Source organism: Molossus molossus, unplaced genomic scaffold, assembly GCF_014108415.1.
Source record: "Molossus molossus isolate mMolMol1 unplaced genomic scaffold, mMolMol1.p scaffold_m16_p_3, whole genome shotgun sequence".
Classification (NCBI taxonomy): domain Eukaryota; kingdom Metazoa; phylum Chordata; class Mammalia; order Chiroptera; family Molossidae; genus Molossus; species Molossus molossus.
In genome coordinates, this window is record NW_023425366.1 from 1,057,336 (window position 1) to 1,078,787 (window position 21,452).

A 21,452-nucleotide genomic window follows, 5' to 3' on the forward strand; every position below is an offset into this window, starting at 1 on the left:
TCCTGCCCCACCGGGTGTGGCTGTTGCACCCGGCACCTCACAACTAACAGGGCAACTCCACCCAGATCGGCCGTGTCACTGGGCTGCTGGGCCCTCTTGGGGGTGGGGTCCCCCACACCTTTGGTTTTCCAACCAGCGCCCCACGGACACTCTAGTTCTTTATGAGTCTGACTGAACAGTTGGGATCAGAGATGTCGGTGAGCCCAAAGGCAGTGGAAACTCATGAGTGCTGGTGGGGATGCAGGCGGTGCAGGGCTTTGGGGAACGCACACGCAGCAATTCCCCTGAGAAGCGAAAAGAGGCGTCTGCGCAACAGCTCGTACGTAAGTGCTCCCAGCAGCAGCACCCGTGACGGCCAAATGGGGCGCCACCACCGTCCATCCACGCAGGAGTGGATGAGCGAAATGTGCACCCACGTAACAGAGATGATGCTGCAGTAAAACCGATGGGACGCTGATGAGGTGACCCCTGGAAAGCCGATGCCAAGTGACAGAAGCCAGTCACACGCCACCCAGCTGTGACCCATGGACACGAAATGTCAGCACAGGCAGATCACACATGGGGCAGAAGCAGACAAGTGGTTGCCTAGGCCTAGGGAGAGACGGATGATGGTCTGTGGTCTCTTCTCGGGGCGACAAAAATGTACTGAATTCATTGCAGTGCGAGGTACAGTTCTGTGAGCATCCCCAAACCCGACGGATCGTACAATTTGAACAGGCAAATTGCATAGTATGTGAATTACATCTCAATGAAGCTGCTATTATTTTTTTTAACAGGTACTTAAAAGTAGCAAAAAAATAAAACCAAGGACACACACACTCTTTGACCTGCTAAGCGTCAGACTACGGACATGCTCACAGATGTGCAGGACGTGTGCGTGTGTGCATGTGTGTGCGTGTGTGTGTACCATGCCTGTAAAGAAAGGTTAAGAGGGACTGTGAACATCACTAGTGTGCAGGTCACTGATTAAACCATGATTTATGCAGATGATAAAATGCTATGCAGCTGTTACAAAGAAGGGGGGACTCCGTCTAGTGTATATCCTTGGGGGGTGGGGGCTCGTACACACCTGTGGCAGACTTTTCCTCTGACGGCCCGTGGACCACACTCCCCAGTCCTCACACCCAGTGTGTCCCGCTGACTAGACCTGGGTGTGTCGCTAGCTCTGGGCAGAGGCACCTGCACACGGTGTCAGTGCTGGCCTGGTGCGGCCTCCGTGTCGGGACCTGCCCTCCTGAAACACCCGGCTCCCGAGACCGGCAGGCTACGGCCGACGTGTCGGGACCTGCCCTCCTGAAACACCCGGCTCCCGAGACCGGCAGGCTACGGCCGACGTGTCGGGACCTGCCCTCCTGAAACACCCGGCTCCCGAGACCTGCAGGCTACGGCCTCCGTGTCGGGACCTGCCCTCCTGAAACACCCGGCTCCTGAGACCGGCAGGCTACGGCCTCCGTGTCGGCGGGACCTGCCCTCCTGAAACACTCGGCTCCCGAGACCGGCAGGCTACGGCCTCCGTGTCGGGACCTGCCCTCCTGAAACACTCGGCTCCCGAGACCGGCAGGCTACGGCCTCCGTGTCGGGACCTGCCCTCCTGAAACACTCGGCTCCCGAGACCGGCAGGCTACGGCCTCCGTGTCGGGACCTGCCCTCCTGAAACACCCGGCTCCCGAGACCGGCAGGCTACGGCCTCCGTGTCGGCCAGGCGGCTCCCTGCGGGCCGTGCGAGACCCCGCTCTCCTAGCTCGAGACACTTCTGTGCACCGAGCTCCTTGCTGAGGAGCGGTGCAGGGAGCCTCGGCTGCAGCCGCCTGTGGGCGAGGGGGCGCCCCGGAGACTCAGCTGCAGCAGGTGCCGGGGGGGGCGGGGGGCGCGGGCACACCCCTCCTGCTGGGCCCTAGCTGGCGTGCAGACTCGTGAGCTAATAAACGACGGACATTATTTTTGGTTAAAAAACAGTCCGTTTAGAGGTGTGTCAATATACAGCCAATAAACACTGTTGGCGTCATTGGCTTTACTGCAGATATGTCCACTGAAAATCTATTTTTTGAGGGATTTACATGCTTCGACAACCTTGGATCAGGGGGAGGCCACATCCCCCCGTCACTACTGCGGCTGTTTCTCCAGGGGCGTTTCCACGTCTCACTCATCAGTCAGCACCTGTGACGTCGCACCCCTTGTGCTTTCTGGCCTAACACAGAGGACAGCTGGGTTCTCGTGGACGCTCTGCACGAGCTCGGCTGCGATCCAAGTTCTGTTTAAAATACGTGAAGAGAATCTGGCCTCACCCAGATGCAGCTGGAGTGGCACTTGAATCGCCTTTCAAGTAATCACGGACACCCCTCGACACCACACCGGCGGGGTGGTTTCTTACAGGAGGCCGCGGTGTGGAATCTGAAACCACATCGGCAAACCTCCCCCGCCGCTCCTTCAAGTCCGCACCGTGCGGCGCACTCGGTGGGTCCTGCACCCAGCAGGCTCCGTCATCACGTGCCCCCCAAGTCTGCAGTGCCCCCAGCGCTCACACACTTTGCTGGGCGGCACGGAAAAGTGAATTCAGATCTGACAACATCACCCATCTCCTGTAAAAAGCCTAAGTTTGGAGAAGTCGTCGAGCTTACGGTGGTGGAATGAGTTTTCCAAAGTTCAAATTTTTGCTTGAAATTGGAAATCGTACCACTGGTGATAAAAACACCTCCACTGGTCAGTGGATTTCACGGACTTCACCTTGAGAAGACTGAGCCTAGGGGAACGATCTGTCATCCCAGCTTCAATTCTGGGGACCACTCTGGTGCGCCACCCTCACTGTGACCTCGAAACCTCAGCTATGACCCAGAGGGTCCGCAGAACCTGCCCGGCCCAGCCCGCACCGAGCGCCGCCACGCTGACTGCCGATACCTGCTGTGAGGGAGTCTGAGGACGACAGAAACGGCACACGTTTGCCGAATCGTCAACATACCGGCACTGGGGAGGCGCGTTTCCTCCTCACTCCCGGAGATTCCGGTTTCGCTGGGCGCCCCGCCGGGGAGCCGCTGGGGGACGGGCTGCGGCGGCCTTTGGGGGCCGGGGCCGCCGGGCTCGCCTGGGCCTCTCCTTGCGACTCAGCTGCCAAGTTATTAAGTTCAGATCCATCGGCTTTAACAGGAATTGGTTTCACCACCTACAAGAAATCCCAACGGTCTGATTACTTCAAAACACCAAGAATAAGGACATCGGAACGCAGACTAAGAGACGAGCACACGGAGTTTGCTGCAGTGGTGCACACGTCGAACAGACAACGCGCCCACTCTGCTCAGTGGACGAATCCGCCCCGAGACGCCAGCCGCGTGGGCGAGTCCGGCAACGTGCCGTCTCCGGCCCGTGGGCACCGGGCTCGTCCGTGCTTACGCGCTGCGAGTCCCTCCACACTCAGCAGCAGCGGGGTCAGGGGACGAGTGTGGGAGTGAGCACTTCGACTTCCACGCCCATTCCCCGACGGACCGAAGCAGGGGCTTGGGTCCCAGCCGCACCGAAGACGGCAGGACGTGGGGCCAACGCTGGGCGTCATCCGAAGGAATCGGATATTCTGAGATTACTATGGACCACTGTTGCCTGTTTTGGGGCGATGCTCCATTACCACAGATAGTGCAGACGCGTGTCTCAGAAACACGGGGAGAAGCTAGAAGCTCAAAGGTCAGTCTCTGGGGCGGGAATGCAGTTCATTTGTTTTTATCCTCCCCTGAGGACATTTCTGCATTTATCTTCGGATAGAGCAGGAGAGAGAGGGAGGGAGGGAGAGAGAAACATCGACGTGAGAGAGACACATCGAGTGGCTGCCACCCACAGGACCCCAACCGGGGCCGGGGACACACTGAAACAGAGGTCCGTGCCCCTAGCGGGAACTGAACCCGGGACTCCGGTCCACGGGCCGACGCTCTAACCGCTGAGCCAAACCGGCCAGGGTGAGACCCACAGTTTTTACAGCTCAGGCTTTCAGACCCCGAGCTGTGACCACAGGCCGACCCCTGCACCTCGAGAGTCCCCGCTCAGCACACCTCTGCCCGTCTCCCTCTCCTCGTCCACCAGCCAGGCGTGTGCCCGTCCTCCTCCCGCAGGGACCACGCGGCCGCCCTGATCCCCATCCAGCCGGCAGCCCCCGGATGACATGCCTCACCTGGAGAAAGCGGGCCCCCCGTTCGGGCCCAGCTCAAACCCCACCTCCCATGGAGCCCTGCCCCCACCAGCCGGACAACTCCTCGTGCTCAGCCGCTGCTGTGTGCCCGCCCACGCCCATGTCAGGTCTGCGTGTTGTGGGGCGCAGTCTGCTCACAGTCGGGGTGTGTGTGCCCCGTGTGGGGTCTGCGTGTTGTGGGGCGCAGTCTGCTCACAGTCGGGGTGTGTGTGCCCCGTGTGGGGTCTGCGTGTTGTGGGGAGCAGTCTGCTCACAGTCGGGGTGTGTGCCCCAGGTGGGGTCTGCATGTTGTGGGGAGCAGTCTGCTCACAGTCGGGGTGTGTGTGCCCCAGGTGGAATCTGCATGTTGTGGGGAGCAGTCTGCTCACAGTCGGGGTGTGTGTGCCCCGTGTGGGGTCTGCATGTTGTGGGGAGCAGTCTGCCCACAGCCGAGGTGTGTGTGCCCCGTGTGGGGTCTGCATGTTGTGGGGAGCAGTCTGCCCACAGCCGAGGTTTATGTGCCCTGTGTGGGGTCTGCGTGTTGTGGGGAGCAGTCTGCTCACAGTCGGGGTGTGTGTGCCCCGTGTGGGGTCTGCATGTTGTGGGGAGCAGTCTGCTCACAGTCGGGGTGTGTGTGCCCCGTGTGGGGTCTGCATGTTGTGGGGAGCAGTCTGCCCACAGCCGAGGTGTGTGTGCCCCGTGTGGGGTCTGCATGTTGTGGGGAGCAGTCTGCCCACAGCCGAGGTTTATGTGCCCTGTGTGGGGTCTGCGTGTTGTGGGGAGCAGTCTGCCCACAGCCGGGGTGTGTACGCCTCACTGCGCCTCCAGAAGGTCTGCTGTGACGTACACACAACACAGAACAGACGGCCGAGCAGATGGAGGACTTCTTAGGGGCGACGTGAAATCTGTAGGAAGATGTGGTGGTGCCCAGCTGGTGTGGCTCAGTGGTTGAGCGTTGACCCTGCACCAAGAGGTTGCTGGTTTGATTCCCCATCAGGGCACATGCCAGGTTGTGGGCCCGGGCCCCAGTGGGGGGCGTGCAGGAGGCGGCCAGTCATGTTCTCTCCCATCGATGTTTCCATCTCTCTCTCCCTCTCCCCTCCTCTCTCTCCAACATCAATACAGAAAGAGGAAGAAGCTGTCTGGTGCCACGAGGTCCCTCTTCAGTCCGCGCTGGACAGATGGGGCTAGGAAGTCGGCGGACAGGCAGTGAGAACAGACCTGGTCTATGAGGCGCGGTGTTCTCAGCGCACGTAACCAAGGCAGACAGTCGTTGTCTGCGCTGGGACGTTCTCGCCACGCGGACCCCGCACCGGCTCACGGAGCTCGGGGACGGGCGCCGTCCAGACCCCTTCGTTACGCCGAGTGGGTAGAAAGCTACCACTTCTGTGAATGTTCCGACAGACCTTCCGTCTTCTAAGACGAGTTCCTGACGTGCTCCTCGTCTGCGGACGCGACGACTGGGGGTGAGGGCTCTGAGCGCTCAGCGTCACGGAGGAAGACACGCGTGTGGGGACTCGCCACGGGGAGGGCGACCCCGGGCGGCGGGGCAGCTGAGGAGCCGGTGCCTGGAGGCCAAGCCGCTCGGTGCCGAGTCGGCTCTGGGGCCAGCGGGCGGGCGGGCGGACCCCGCAGGGCCCTCCATGGCGACGGGCCGGAGCTCCAGGCCTAGCAGGACTTTCTGAGGCGACAGTGTCTCCAGCCACACTGCCCATCACAGCTCGACCACCGGCCACGCGGCCGAGGAGGGACATTCTCCCTCTTGTTCACGTCTAGACGCACGCCGCACGGGGGTGGGCACAGGCCAGAGAATCACTTGGCGGGGCGGCCGTTCAGGGCTTTCAAATGCCCAGTGAATGTCTGCTCAGTAACCTTTACGGTGACACACTCCCCCTGACACACACACACCCCATCTCTGTTCATAAATAAGAAACAGAAATTATGGCGTGCCTGCCCTGGACCACCGAAACCCCGAGATCCGCTTCTTCCTCCCTGAGCGTGAAGAAGCTCACTGCACGGACCCGGCAGACGGGATGTCTCGCTGTGTGTGGCTTCCCCGTGCTCCACGGAAGTGCTTCTCACGGATGAGGGGACCATCCACTGGCCGAGCGGTGACGCTGGTCACGGGGTCCGGAACCGAGCCCGCGCACCTCCGCGGTCTGCCGCCCGCCCTCCCTACCCTGGGTCTAGGTGCTTCCCCAAACCCTGGGCCTCTTCAATTGATCTCAAATCCACGAATCGACTCAATTTTTTCTGATCTCCTGAAAGATTTCTGGAATTAAGATCCTTAGATCATACCTTAGAGATAAAGAATCAAAATAAACGTGGAAAAGTTGCTTTTCTTTTTTAAGTTTTAAGTCAGCACGACGTCTGAGGGAGGATGCTGGATGCCGACAGCAGGGGGCAGTGTTGCTCAAGCACCGGCCCCCGGGCACCACGCAGGCCCGCGGGGGCTGCCCAGTGGGCACCGGCGAGCGGTCTGGCCACAGGACCACGCGGACCCAGCCTGTGCCTCCGGCCCGGAGCGGGCAAGCGCCCCGTGGCCTGCGGCCCCACTCACCACGGGCCCCCCTCACCACGGGCCCCCCTCAGCATGGCCCCCACTCACCACGGGGCCCCCTCACCACGGCCCCCACTCACCACGGGGCCCCGGCGGCTCCTGCGCTCCAGCCACTCGTGCCTCCAGGCCGGCATGCAGGTGGCCTTCAGCTTCTCCCGGATCACGCGCTCCTCCGGCCGGTCGTCCATCTTGTGCAGCCCCCGCGGGGTGTCCATCTCCCGGCTGCAGAGGCGGGACAGGGCAGCGTTAGCGAGGAGGAATCAGTTGCGAGAACAATACAACAAGGGTCTGGTTCCGCTTTCCCCGGACAGTCACCGACAAGGCTCAAGACCCGGCTGTTTTCGGAGGCGTGAGAACCTCCCTGTGAACCACGAGCATGACGGGGGGTGCAGAAGGCGGTCGGTGCCGCGCGGGGGACACTGCTTAGGGCCTAGAGCGGAAAGGTCCCAGTGGGGAGGTGATGGCAGTGCGACCCGTCCGCAGGCAGTGAGCACGGCCGGACACCCAGCACGGCGTCAGCGCAGTGTCCCCCCACTGACACCCAGCACGGCGTCAGCACAGTGTCCCCCACTGACACCCAGCACGGCGTCAGCACAGTGTCCCCCACTGACACCCAGCACGGCGTCAGCGCAGTGTCCCCCCACTGACACCCAGCACGGCGTCAGCGCAGTGTCCCCCCACTGACACCCAGCACGGCGTCAGCGCAGTGTCCCCCACTGACACCCAGCACGGCGTCAGCGCAGTGTCCCCCCACTGACACCCAGCACGGCATCGGCACAGTGCCCCTCACACTGACACACCCAGCACGGCATCGGCACAGTGTCCCCCCACTGACACCCAGCAGGGCGTCAGCACAGTGTCCCCCCACTGACACCCAGCACGGCGTCAACACAGTGTCCCCCCACTGACACCCAGCAGGGCGTCAGCACAGTGTCCCCCCACTGACACCCAGCACGGCGTCAACACAGTGTCCCCCCACTGACACCCAGCAGGGCGTCAGCACAGTGCCCCTCACACTGACACACCCAGCACGGCGTCAACACAGTGTCCCCCCACTGACACCCAGCACGGCGTCAACACAGTGTCCCCCCACTGACACCCAGCACAGCGTCAGCACAGTGTCCCCCCACTAACACAGCGTCAACGCACAGCATCAACACAGACTCACACACTAACACACACACTAACGCATACCATCTCACACACACACACCGTCTCACACACACCGTCTCACGCCGTGGTCTCTGTCAGCACTGGCCCACCCCGGCGTGGACAGACGGACACTCAAGACGGCACTTAAGCCCCTCCACCCAGGATGCCCCGGGACTCAGGCCCACACAGACAGACGGGGTGGGTCTGCCCGTTCTCTGCAATAAGCTCATACTCAGCGAGCGGGGCACGCCTCCCCTGACCCCACAACATCCTGCCGAGTCCTGAGGACTGGACAGCGCTGTCAGGGTGACGGCTGCGACAGTGTCGGGTGCTCCCGACAGCACAGCGGGACGGACTCCGCAAACTGGGTCTCACGGAAGCAGCCGCAGCACCTGTGTCTGGCGGACCGCGGTTCAGAACACCCCGCGAGCTCCAGGCGATTCCGGGGGGTCTGCGGGCACAGACGGGGCTCCCCTGCGGCGGGAAGCAGGACACTAGGAAATGCCGCCGGCTCACCGAGCAAACACTCCTCTGGGAACCCCCAGCTAATCTGGCCCCGAGCAGGGGACCGGGCAGCGAGGACACGCAGGCCCACCGAGCACCGCAGACGAGGCAGCGAGGCGGGCACACAGCCCTGCCCGCAGTTCCGGGAACGCAGCCTGCAGGCCACGGGCCGTGGAGAAAGCCACCGCAGGCACCAGCCTCACAAAGAACGGGCTCCGGGGGGAGGGAAGGCACCTGGGAGGGAGGAGGAGGGAGAAGGGGAGACGCAAAGACCGATTCTCCTCCTGACAAGTGTTGGGCTGCTTTTCCTGCGTTGATTATGTCCTGAAATACGCTGGGGGTGGGTTAGGAGAGGAGGGGGGAGTGATGTTTGGTCCCAAACTCATCCTGCTCCTCAATGCTGAGCCAAGGGACTCAGATTCACCCGCGGCCACCAGGCCTCTCCAGGCCTGAGAGCATTTCCCCTGCAGCACCCACGGCACAGGGGGCACAGGGGGGTACAGGGGGCACAGGTAGGTACAGGGGGCACAGGGAGGCACAGGGTACGGGTGGGCTCAGGGGCACAGGGGGGCACAGGGCACAGGTGAGCACAGGGGTACAGGTGGGTACAGGGGGGCACAGGGGGTACAGGGTACAGGTGAGCACAGGGGCACAGGTGGGTACAGGGGGCACAGGGGGTACAGGGTACAGGTGAGCACAGGGGCACAGGTGGGTACAGGGGGCACAGGGGGTACAGGGTACAGGTGAGCACAGGGGCACAGGTGGGTACAGGGGGCACAGGTGGGTACAGGGGGGCACAGGGTACAGGTGAGCACAGGGGTACAGGTGGCTACAGGGGGCACAGGGGGTACAGGGTACAGGTGAGCACAGGGGCACAGGTGGGTACAGGGGGCACAGGGGGTACAGGGGGCACAGGGGGGCATGGGGTACAGGTGGGTGGGTACAGGGGGCACAGGGGGCACGGGGTACAGGTGGGTACAGGGGCACAGGTGGGCTCAGGGGCACAGGTGGGCTCGGGGGACACAGGTGGGCAGGGTCCCCAGGCTGGCTTTCAGGAGGGAAGGGAGAGGTCCCGGTAGAAGCCCCGCCTCCCTGACGAAGGTGCTCCTCTCCCGGAAGCTCTCCTGCCCCATCTGCGTCTCCCAGCATCTACCTCCCGCTTCCGTACTTTCGAGTCTCTCCTCCGGGCACCCCCCCCACGAGGAACTTCCTGGGTGACGCGGCCTCGGCACAGCCAGCAGGACCGCCCCTTGTTGGGAATCTTTCCGAGCGATTTCTTATCATAAGTAACAAGGGTGACACCGGTGACCCCTCTTTCACTCACACTGAGATGATCTCTTTAGAACAGACGCCCCGAGACGGAACTGCTGGGTCAAAACGTACACTTTCTGGTACGTTACCGACGACTTTTGATACTAACGGCAAATCATCTTCAAGAAAACGCACATCCAATGCACAGCCCCAGTCCGGGCCGACTGGGCGGTGTGAACTAGCAGACCCTCCCACCCAGCCCAGCAGCACCCCTGGGCTCGCCCCCCACACCAACACCCTCAGTGGTTTCTCCTGGACTTAGACTACAGGCCAAAACGTCCAGCACGGCCGGGGACGCCCGCAACACCTGGTCTTAGCTCACAGCCTCCCGTCCTGCGGGGGGCTGTGCGGAGGCCGCTTCTCACCCGGCTGATGTCCTGCACCCCAGCTTCTCTGCTCCCCAGCCCCAGCCCCAGCCGGGAACCCCCAGCTCCAGACGCCACGCCCCCTCTATGCGCCCTCCAGCCCCCACCGTCGGCCCGGAGCAGGTGCAGGGGCTCGGGCATCACTACGGACCCAGGTCTAACAGCGTCGGCTTGCAGCAGGCACGGAAGCATATATTTATTAACATCTGTAGCAGCTCTAAGGACCTTCCTAGTTTTAAAATTTAACGACTACTATTATTTAATCTTTTTATAGACCCGTATTTAATTAAGACTAAATTTGCAATTTACACAGTATTCAGTAGACGTTTTCACTGTTCCTAAACTGATGTGCAAATAAACCAAAGTACTCTAACGTCCTCGTAAGTAATAATGACCTATAATTAACTCTAAAATGTGTATTTCTTCACATTCTAATATCTTTGAAACGAAATGCCTCCTGCAATCAAATGGCCGTGTCATTTAACGGGCAGAGTTGATCTCCTGTCTTCTACATCGTTCTACACAGACTAAGGGTGCAGCTTACAACCAGTGGGATCTTAGGTTCAGTAAAACATACACCAAGTCCGATTCCACCTGCCAGGAAAAGAAATACCTACTGCATCTCAGTGGTCTCTGAGACAGAAACCAAACTGGGAGTACAAACTTCCTTGCACACTTTTATTGCTCTGCTACCATCCCAACACGGTCCTCACGGACCAGACACACACGGCTGTTACTTCCACCAGCTGTGCGTGCGTGTGCGTGTGCGTGTGCGTGTGCCTGTACGCGCAACAGCAACTGGCTGTCTCATCCCATCAGCAGAACACCTGGAGCACCTTTTGAAGCGCACAGACTAATCTAAGCAGCTGTAAAATCAGCAGCGGAGGGGGCCTCTCTTCCTTCTGGTTACAAGCGAGTGGGAGGGCCCGGCCGGTTGGCTCAGGGGACTGAGCGCCGTCCCTCGGACTGAGGTCCCAGTTTTTTCCAACCAGGGCACATGCCGGGTTGAGGGCTCGATCCCCAGTAGGGGGCGTGCGGGAGGCAGCTGATCAATGTTTCTCTCTCACACCGATGTTTTTCTCTCTCTTTCCCTTCCTCTCTCTGAAAAACCAATAAAAACATATTTAAAAAAAAAGTGAGTGGGAGATATTTCTGCTCTATTATTCAGAACCATATCTGATGTTTTAACTAAAATAATAGCGTGTATAGTTGACTCTTCAGCAAAATAAACATACATTTTGGGAATACTTGGAAGACTTAAAAATAAACAAAAACGTAGCCAGATAAATACAAGAAGTGTCTTGTTACAGATTAAGCTTCAGCTCCCTTTCCTGTTTATTTAGAAAACACAGTTTCCTGCTGTTGCTGGTCTGTGAACACTCCCCAGAATGAACCTGTGGGGGGCCCAGAAGGTCAGGGGCCCTCTCTCTCCTGAGGTTGGGTTTCGAGCTCTCGCCTCCTTCTGGACATAATTTACCTGCTAAGACACGACGCTCCTGGAGCCCTGCCCAGTGCCGCCCTGGCTCTCGCCTTACCTGGCCCTCCGGGGGCCTCCCCTCTGTTGGCGTCTAGGAGGGGACTCTCCCCAGTTCTGTCTCCACCAGTGCTGCCCCCTCTCCCCCCCTCCCCTCCCAGCCCCCCTCCTTCTCCAGCACACAGGGCACGTCTGCTCTCTGCACAGCCCAGGGCGGCGACATTCGGAGCGTGGAGGGGCTGGCAAGTATCCGCCTTCCCCGTTCTCCACCATCACTGCCTCGTGCACCCACAGGCCACAGAGGCACCAGCCTGAGGCAGGGCCTGAGCACCTCAGCACCGCCCTTCCCCTCCACTCGGGCCCCAGCCGCTCCCCAGCCAGCACCCACATGTCCTGACCAAGCCCCTCTGTCCTGGGCGGCACCACACCTGTGGCCAGACCTCTGCTCCATGGGAGTCAGGGAGGTGCAGGGGGCGTCCCTGCAGGGGGATGTCACAGAGCGGAGGAGAAAGGAGGCGGCGGAGCCCCGGGAGGAGAGGAGGCAGAGGCTGCAGTGAGGATGGAGGGGAGCCCGAGGGCCGCCCCACCCCCAACCCCAGGCTGTGAGCCGGGCCCTCCTGCTCCCTGAACCCCTCCTGCTCCCTGAACCTGACCAGCTCTTCCCGGCAGCCTCCAGGAGCCCGACCCACACTAGCCCAGCTCACTGCCCAGCACACGCGGGTGTCCCAGAACCGCTCAGACAGAACCCGCAGGCTGACGGTGGGTTTAAGGTGTTTCTCAAATGGTTCGCTTGGAGCAGGGAAACATCCTGTTACTCAACGAGGGGCCGGAGAGATCCGGCAGCCTGGCAGCCTGGTCCCGGTGGGACAGGCCGATGCCCTGCGGCAGGCGCTTCACGTCCAAGCTCACTTCCCCCTCCGGCAGCCGCGCAGTGGGTCCCACCTGCGGCTGCAGCCAGGTGCCAGGGCCTGGGCACAGCTGGGACGTGGCAGGACCTAGGCTCAAACCCAGAGTCACTACCCACTCTGGCTGGTTCTCACACACCACCTTCCATGCCGCTGCGTGTCTGATGGGGACAGAAAGACGCCGGAACAGTTCTTACGACAGCGGCTCTGACTGTCAGGGTTAAAGCAGCTCAGTGTGCTCCCCAGTCGCGCTCAGCACTGCAACAGGAGCAACAAGGACCATGGTGACCACCAGGGAGACCTTCCTGGACATCAGGGGGTTTAACTGACATGCAGAAGCCCGTCCAGACAGTGTAGATCATGGACAGCGTTGTACAACGAGACTCCTCTCCCAGGGCCCAAGGGTCTCAGGGACCCTGGGAAGGTCACTGAGTGGTCCACCCACCACGGCCCCCCCGGAAGTTCCCACAGCCTCGGGAACCTCGCCCCGAAACCCAGCGCAGAAACCAGTTCCCGAATGAAAGCCCGTCCGCGGTGGGACCCTTAAAATGACGTTTTCAGGTAACAGGCAGAAGGAGGAAGGACCCTGGTAAGCAACCAGAGACCCACAGTCCCTCACACGCAGGGCGCCGTCCCAGCCACGCCTCCCGATGGACCTCACTACCCGCTGCTGCTGAAGTGTCCCAGAGGGTCAAGCCCAGATGTGGAAGACACAGGGTCTCATCTCAGACGTGAAGGGCCCCACCGTCTCGTTCCCACAGGCGAAGGAAAGCCAGTCGTTACGAGAGCTCACCATCGATGACACCACCTGAGGCCAAACACGTGTCGACACAGATACAGCTCGGCCCCGACAGACCGCCGGAGACACAGTCACTGGTGGCCGCTGGCCTTCCCGCTCCCGAGCGAAGGGTTGGTGAGACCTACAGTCGGGCGACCGGCCCGCCCCCATGGCCTGCAACCCCCCAGCGCGCTGGCTCACCCGGGAGCAGCGGGGTTCTTCCAGGGACTGCAGGGACGTCTGGCCCCAAGGACGAGGACTCCTTTTCCCCAGGCGGAGTGACACCTCGTCCTGGGCCCGGCTGAGCTCGGTGCAGTCAGTTTGGGTGCAGGTCGGCGCGCAGTGGCTCTGGGCGCCGTGTCGAACGCCAGGACCCGTTGTGGGGCTACTTGGAGGACGGTGTGAACTTCCTGTTTAGTCTGTGAGGGGTCCAGGCACCCAATTTCACCCTCAGAAGCTCATCTTTTGGTTAACTACATAAAAAGTTAAGCAATCAGCCCTGGCCAGTTTGTTCAGTGGTTAGAGCGTCAGCCCGTGGACCAGAGAGTTCCGGGTTCGGTTCCCGCGAAGGGCATGTACCTCAGTTGCGGTTTGTCCCCAGCCTCAGTTGGGGTCGTGGGGGGGGGGGGCAACCAGTCGATGTGTCTCTCTCACATCGATGTCTCTCTTGCTCTCTCTCCCTCCCTCCTGATCTATCTGAATATAAATGCAAAAATGTCCTCGGGTGAGGATAAAAAAATAATAAAATAGCCCTGGCCGGTTTGGCTCAGCGGTTAGAGTGCCCGCCTGCGGTCCGGAGAGACCCGGGTTCGGTTCCCGCTAAGGGCATGTACCTCGGTTGCAGTTTGTCCCCGGCCCTGGTTGGTCGTGCGGGTGGCAGCCACTCGATGTGTCCCTTTCACATCGATGTTTCTCTCTCTCTCTCTCTTCCTCTCTCCCCCTCCCACTCTATCTGTACAAAAAATGGAAAAATGTCCTCGGGTGAGGATAAAAAAACAAACAAAAAATAAAATAAAATAAAATATCGTCCTACTTGATTTTGAAGATAAAATATTCTCTAGCAAAAATGATAGGATTCTGAAATGCAGAAAACGGTACAGAGACACGAAGCTGTACGTAAGGAATGAACCAACATTAGCCAAGAGGACGCATCCGTGGACAACCACTGCGAAGACTCCCCCGCAGGCTGGGCCAGCCCGGACACGTCCACGTCTCTGCGGACAGGGCCTTCCCAGCAGGCCCTGCAGCTGCGGACAGACCCGAGCGGCAGATGCCCCAGGCTTGGTGACGATCACGGATGCGAGCCAGAGTGGCTGGCTGTCACTCTGATTAGCAGGGATCCGGGAAGGAGTGCCGGGCCACGCGCCAGGCCACGTGACAATACGCAGCCGGTTTATCCCAGGATCTGTCCCTCAGGGACATACAAAGAATTTCAAAGAAAACAGGAAGAATATTCAAACGGTTTTCCTCCTCCTAAACCACAGTCTGCGAAGGGGCTGCTCAAGGCCTTGTGCAGACACAGCCACAGGAAGGTCACAGACCGGGAGCCACTAGCCCAAGGTGGTGGCTCCAGGACTGTTCACGGTTCATTTCTCCTGACCCCGTACACGGAGGAGCCGCACACTCGGACCATCCCCGAGGGGACCAGTGCTCAGCCCCACACGCTCTGCGCGTTCTCACACGTGAACGGGACGCATGTGTCCACCTAAAGCCACGGACACGACGCTCAGTGGTGGTGACAACTCTGTGTGTTGCACACTCAGGCCCCACGATGCAGCTCAGAAAGGGGCATAAGCGACGGAAACTACCCACCAGGACTCCAGCGTGCTGGCCGGGGCACACGGGGGCTGAAGAAAGAAAAAGGATCTGGGCTGTTTTCTCTTAGGAATCGCACTTTTGTTTAATTCTACTCGAGACTGTTTCATGACTGAAGGACCCCTGTCTTGACGACAGTCGCCAGAGGGGTAATGAAGCTGATGAGCCTGCCCTGCAGGAAAGTAAACTGCACACTCAACACACAAACGTGTGGACGGACTTCAGCGGTCTCCACGGGGACGGCAGCAAAGGGACAGCAAGGCTGGGCTTTCGGGCGGACGGGTCTCCATGGGAGTAAACATCGTCCTCCGAGGCTGTTTCCTGTGGCTGAGACCCAGATAAACCAGGACAAGACTGCAAACTATTCTATGAAGCCCCCTTTACACCTGCCCAGCTCCAGAGGCACACGGCGGAAGCCTCGCCGACCCTGGACCCTCCGTGTCCCTCAGAGAGGGGCTGGCAGGTTCCAGTGACAGCCACGTGCCCAAGTCATTACTGCGCTGCAGACGGACGGGTCTCACACGCATGACTGATGACATCCCTCCGCAGGGGGCTGAGATGTTCTATACAAACCCTTCCGAACGTGCTAACGGATGACTATAAAGACCAAGCGACTTACATACTAACACTGATCACGTGTGCCTGGTGACGCGAGGTGCTGACCAGTGTGGAAGCCACGGTCAGGACGATTTTAAAACCTGCCCAGGGACCGAAGAGGTGATTCAGACAAGTCAGATATACAGCAGAACTGGGGCGGGGGAGGGAGAGATGCAGAGGTGGTCAAGGGTATGCCATGGCCACTAAAACTGATACAAACTTTATTTTACTTTATTTATATGTTTGTATTTTATTTTTTTTAGAGAGGGACAGAGAGAGAAACATCAATCGGCTGCCCCCTGCACGCCCCCTACTGGGGATGGAGCCCACAACCCAGGCCTGTGCCCTGACTAGGAACTAAACTGGGACCTCAGTCCATGGGACAACGCTCAGCCCACTGAGCCACACCAGCCAGGTGTAAAAACAGACACAAATTTCAAAGAAAATCAGGTGGATCAAGTTAGGCAACTAAGGAAATGAACATCCCAGACGACCAGCGATCTGCAATGAAGAGTCCTCTTGTTTCAAACAGCAGGGGAGAGAGGCCAGAGAGCGGGGCCGACAGCTTCCTGTGACCCTCGCCCTGGGCACGAAAGCGCACAGATCAGACCACGAAACCCACGGCCGGCAGGCATGTTGCACCCAAGGCTCAGACTGATGAAACGCACTGACTGGTCACGTATGAACTAAAACTCGATGGTGTGCCCTGGCCAGTTTGGCTCAGCGGTTAGAGCGTCGGCCTGCGGTCCGGAGAAACCCGGGTTCGGTTCCCGCTAAGGGCACGTACCTCAGTTGCAGTTTGTCCCCGGCCCTGGTTGGTCGTGCGGGTGGCAGCCACTCGATGTGTCCCTTCACATCGATGTTTCTCTCTCTCTCTGCCTTCCTCTCTCTCCCTCCCACTCTATCTGTACAAAAAATGGAAAAATATCCTCAGGTGAGGATAAAAAACAAAAAACAAACAAAAAAAAACTCGGTGTATTTTTTTTTTTTTTTAAATCCTCACCTGAGGACATTTTTGCATCTATCTTCAGATAGAGCGGGAGAGAGAGGCAGGGAAGAGAAAGAGAGAAACATCGAGGTGAGAGACACACATCAAGTGGCTGCCACCCGCACGACCAACCAGGGCCGGGGACAAACTGCAACCGGGGTACGTGCCCTTAGCGGGAACCGAACCCGGGTCTCTCTGGTCTATGGGCCGACGCTCTAACCGCTGCGCCAAACCAGCCAGGGCTCGACGGTAGTCTTTATGTGGACAAGTGAAGACTGAAAGTGGCCAGAACCGGGCAGAGGTGCGTTTTGTGATTTTTGTTAGATGCTTCATGTCACAGAATACACACCACGCTTGGCGACAGGAAGGCAGCGGCAGACAAGCCAAAGGACGGGAAAGTCGCTGGCCGTCTGGGATGGCACAACTTGAACTCGGTCCTCTTCAGAAAGACGCGTCTCACTCATGAAAGCAACTGCCCCTGTGACATGCTGTAAACACCCTCCTGTATCTTCCCGGGGAGAAAGGGCCCGCCCGTCTCTCCTCCTCACCCGGGAACCTGGGGACCGACTGGGCTCAATGAACGCCACCCCGAAGCCATTGTTTCCACGGGGAGTTCAAGCCCACAGGGCCCTGCTTCTCATCATTCTTGTCCAACCAACACCCACAAGAGCATCGGATGCGCTGACCCTGTGGGCTCGGTGCTTTCAACATTCAGCGCTCAAGTCCCGTTGTCTACCTTTCTCTGCTGTGTCTCTGAACCGGAACCAGAACCTCGGAAACCTCTGGGGAGAACGGGATGTGTGAGCAGCCCTCCCCTGACCGCTGAGCACAGGTCAGGTGTAAAAGGAAGCGGATGCCGTTTCTCACAGCATCTGTCTAAACGTGTATTTCCTTTCCAGAATTCCCCTTCCATGCTTCTTGACAAATGTGGGCTGGGACCGTCTAACAGACCAGCGACCCGTAAATGTCCACTGGAGAAGGACCCAGCACTTCCTCCACTACATGGGCAACGCATGGCATCCGCCCTCCACCCGAGGGCGCTGGTACCTTCCGCGGTCAAAGCACCTACTGGGGGGATGGCTGCGCCTTCGCCATTTGGGTTCATCAGAAAGATCCCCAGTCGGTGTTAGATGGAGGCTCCAGAACCTTCTCCAAAGGGTGTGCATCCACCTCTACCAAGTCTCTTAGGGGTGTGACAGTTCAGCCTTCTCCTGGAGCTCAGGTTCCAGAGGAAGGAACAGGCGGCAAAGTGGTCCGCCCCTGCGCACCCCCCACAACCGATGAGACCTGGCCTCAAGGTAACACCGTAACAAGGTAACACCGTAACAAGGTGACACCGTAACAAGGTTACAATGTGACAAGGTAACACCGTAACAAGGTAACACTGTAACAAGGTTACAATGTGACAAGGTAACACCGTAACAAGGTAACACTGTAACAAGGTTACAATGTGACAAGGTAACACCGTAACAAGGTAGCACCGTAACAAGGTTACAATGTGACACCTCCCGTGTGGGGAAGAACCCTTGGACTGTTTCCAATGTTCCAGAGTCACGGAGAAGAGGGAGGACGGAGCACAGAGCCCCGCAGAGCAGCCAGCCACGCCCACAGCGCTTCCTCGGCTGGTGGGCGGCCTGTCGCTGGGATGCTCAGAACAAGGGCGGACACTCCCCACAAGTGGAGCTTCTCCCCTACGTGTGAGCTCTGGGCCAGGCGACAGAGGTAAACACTACGTGGGACCAGGAAACAAAAGCTAAGACAGGACCTCCACCTCGCCGGGCACGGCAGAGCCACCTCCGCTGACACAGGGTTCTAATGTGTGGTGAACACTTGCAGGGATGGGGCGGATCTTCGTCATAGCGTTATCGGGGGCTCTGGGAAGACCCCCAGGGGAGGGGAAGCACAGATCAGGACAGGCGGGGGTGGAGCTGAGGGAGGGTGGTGGAAAGGACGTTTTCTAGACCGGAGAGACAGCTTTGGTGAAATAATGCTCTATGAGCTACTGAGCAGCTTACGACCCCGCTGCAGGAGTCAGAGGGGAGATGCAGGAAAGGGCTCAGGCTCAGGCCCGTGGGCACCGCGACGCCCTGACCGGAGATCGCTCAGCCCACGGCCCCCACCGAACGCCTCAGCAGGGGCCCTGGCAGAGCCCGCGGGAACCTGTCCCGGACGGTGTCTAACGTCCCCCTGACTCACACTAGTCAGTGTGTGGGGGACGGCCCTCACGCGGCTGTCGTGACTTTGCAGGCTACTCCCAAACTCAGGGCGTCTTTAGTGTGGCTACGCCTCCCAGGGCTCAAACTAGGGGGGAGATGGTGCAGTGGGGGTCAGACACCCCACCGTGGCCCAACCTGGCACCAGCAGAGGCCCTGGCTTGTCACTGGGACCTGTCCCTGGCCAAGTGCACGCCCTCTGCCCAAGGTCTGCGGTGAAGACATCGGCCAAAAACAAAAACAAACCCCAACAGCCATTTTCTCTAGAAAAGTCTCGATGCCTGAAGGAGCGCCCCAGGAAAGGGAAGTGAGGGGCCTGGGGCAGGCCTTGCTTTACTGAGCCCTGAGCTCGAGCTCGGAGAAGCCCTGGGTGGACGCCGACGTCCTCAGTGACAGCTCAGAGCAGGTCGAGGCAGGGGCCACGAGCCCAGTGTGGCAAAGGGGCCGTGCTGTCCAGGGACGGCGCAGGGCAGTCTGGTCCCAGCACACGTGAGGCCGCACAGGGAGGTCAGGAAGTCCTGGGGTCGTTAGGGGTGCTGACGGGGCCAAGCCACCCACGCTGGATACATGTGGGTGGAATACACAACCAAACCAAAGGGCTCCTTCTTGGGCGGAGAGGACATCACTGGAAGGACGTGTCCTAGCACAGGGCAGATAGGCAGAAGTCACACCAGGACCAGCAGCAACCAGGACAGAGAGCTGTGGACCCGCTGGCCCACAGGCACACGCGTGGCGTGGCGTGAGGGTAACTGAGCCCACACCCCCGAGCCTCAGAGACGGCAGCCTCCCCAACCCCCCCCCCCTGTGGCGCCTACACAGCCGCTCCAGCGACTCCCCTGCCCTCCCTGGGTGAAGCCTCTGCGCGCCCCCCGCCCCCCAGGAACGACCACGAAGCATGTCGGACAGTTCCAAGTGCAGGGCGAGCGCGCAGCCAGCGTGACGGCGGGAACCCCGCCCCAGGTCACCGAAGACGCCCTGGCGCCAGCTGCGGTCGGCACACAGGCTGCTGGGCGAGGCGCATCCTCTTCACCACGCGGATCAGGGAACCACAAAGACGGGCGACCTGACTGCGAACTCGCGTCCGCGGGCCCCACGCTCCAGAACCAGGTCTCTCGGCTCAGCGTGTGCCTTTCCCTCCCCGCAGGAGGCTGCCTCCTGCCTCTGGAGCAAAGGACACCTGCTCTCCCGCTCGGGGGCAGCAGCACCCACAGCCAGCCAGAGGTGAGAACGGCCAGGCCAGCCGGCCGGGCCCTTACCTGTGCGCGCCTGGGGGGCAAGAGGCGGCCAGAGGGTCGATGGGCACCCTCACCACGCTCTTTACCGCGCCCCCGCGCCCCCGCAGCCGGAGCGAGAAGGCGAACACGCACTGTGTGCGGGCAGGGCCTCCGTGGCTCCGCGCTCCACGGCCACGCGTCCTTCTGCTGGTTCTGTGGCTGAAACCCTTCCTCCGGCACAGACGCGCTGCTGGCGGGGCGGAGCGGAGGGAGCGCCCGAGGGCTGGGCGGGAGCGGGTTCCCAGCCAAGTCCTGGCCTGACCAGCGGCCAGCGGCGGTCCGAAGTGACCCACAGTTTCTGGACGTCGAGACCTCCCCAATCAGACCAGGCTACAAGGGACTCTTTGGGGCTGTCTGGGGCGGACAGGAGTCGCTCACTACAGCCACGTACAGCCACGAATGTCAGCAACAGCTCAGCCGGCCGCAAATTCGCCAAACTCGCCGTAGCCGCTAACTCCGGACACCTCCTCCCAACACCCATCCGCGTGACATCCTCGGGCGGGGAGCCTTTCTTAACCCCATCCCCACAGTCACCTGTGGATTCCGTCCTGTGACAGTGGGGGAGCCCGGATGGTGGCCGTCCGCGGGAAGGGCCTCTCTCAAAACTCGAACGCTTGCCGCCGAGGTCCCCCCGAGAAAGGAGAGACCACAAGACGCGGGTTTTTAATGTTGTTTCACACGAAAAACATGAACTCTTCTAGTCTTACTTTTAATGACTGAACTACAAATTTCTCTTCCTTTTTAAACATTTTTTAAAAATTTTTAAATATGCTTTTATTGATTTTTTTTTTTTTTAAGAGAGAGGGAGAGATAGAAACATCGACTGGCTGCCTCCTGCACACCCCCCACTGGGGATCAAGCCAGAAACCCAGACATGTGCCCTGACCGGAAATTGAACAGGGACCTCCTCAGTTCATGGGACGATGCTCAATCCACTGAGCCACACTGACCAGATGCTTCCTTATTTTAAAAATATTTTCTCTTTATTGATTTTAGAGAGAGAGGAAGGGAGAGGAAGAGAAAAACATTGATGAGAAGGAACATCGACTGGCCACCTCCTGCATGCCCCCCCTTGGGATCGGGCCCACAACCTGGGCATGTGCCCTGACCGGGAATCGAACTGGCGACCTCTTGGTGCAGGGCTGACGCTCCACCACTGAGCCACACCGGCCGGGCAAATTTCTCTTCCTTAAAAGACGCGCAACCATTTTGTGTTGCTAGGGAGTCAGAAAGGTGAGGTGGGGGCCTGGTTGGTGTGGGGTCTCTGGCCGAGGCTCAGCACAACGTCTCAGCCCGAATCCTAAGGCCCCTCGGCAGCCAGAGCCTGCTTTCTGCATAACCTGGTCTTGTAACCTCAGAAGTCCTCCGT

At 59.8% G+C, this 21,452-nt stretch overlaps 1 protein-coding gene across 2 annotated transcripts in view; it reads right to left on the minus strand.

Moving 5' to 3' along the window:
* MAP3K1 (mitogen-activated protein kinase kinase kinase 1) overlaps positions 1-21,452 on the minus strand; it is a 69,329-nt gene that overhangs the window by 25,893 nt on the left and 21,984 nt on the right. For both annotated transcript variants that reach the window (XM_036280256.1, XM_036280257.1), the window contains exons 2-3: positions 6,788-6,929; positions 2,957-3,157 (exon numbers count right to left, since the gene is read on the minus strand). In XM_036280256.1, the coding sequence (XP_036136149.1) occupies positions 2,957-3,157; positions 6,788-6,922 (336 nt within the window). In that variant the 5' untranslated portion in view covers positions 6,923-6,929. The remainder of the gene's footprint in view (positions 1-2,956; positions 3,158-6,787; positions 6,930-21,452) is intronic.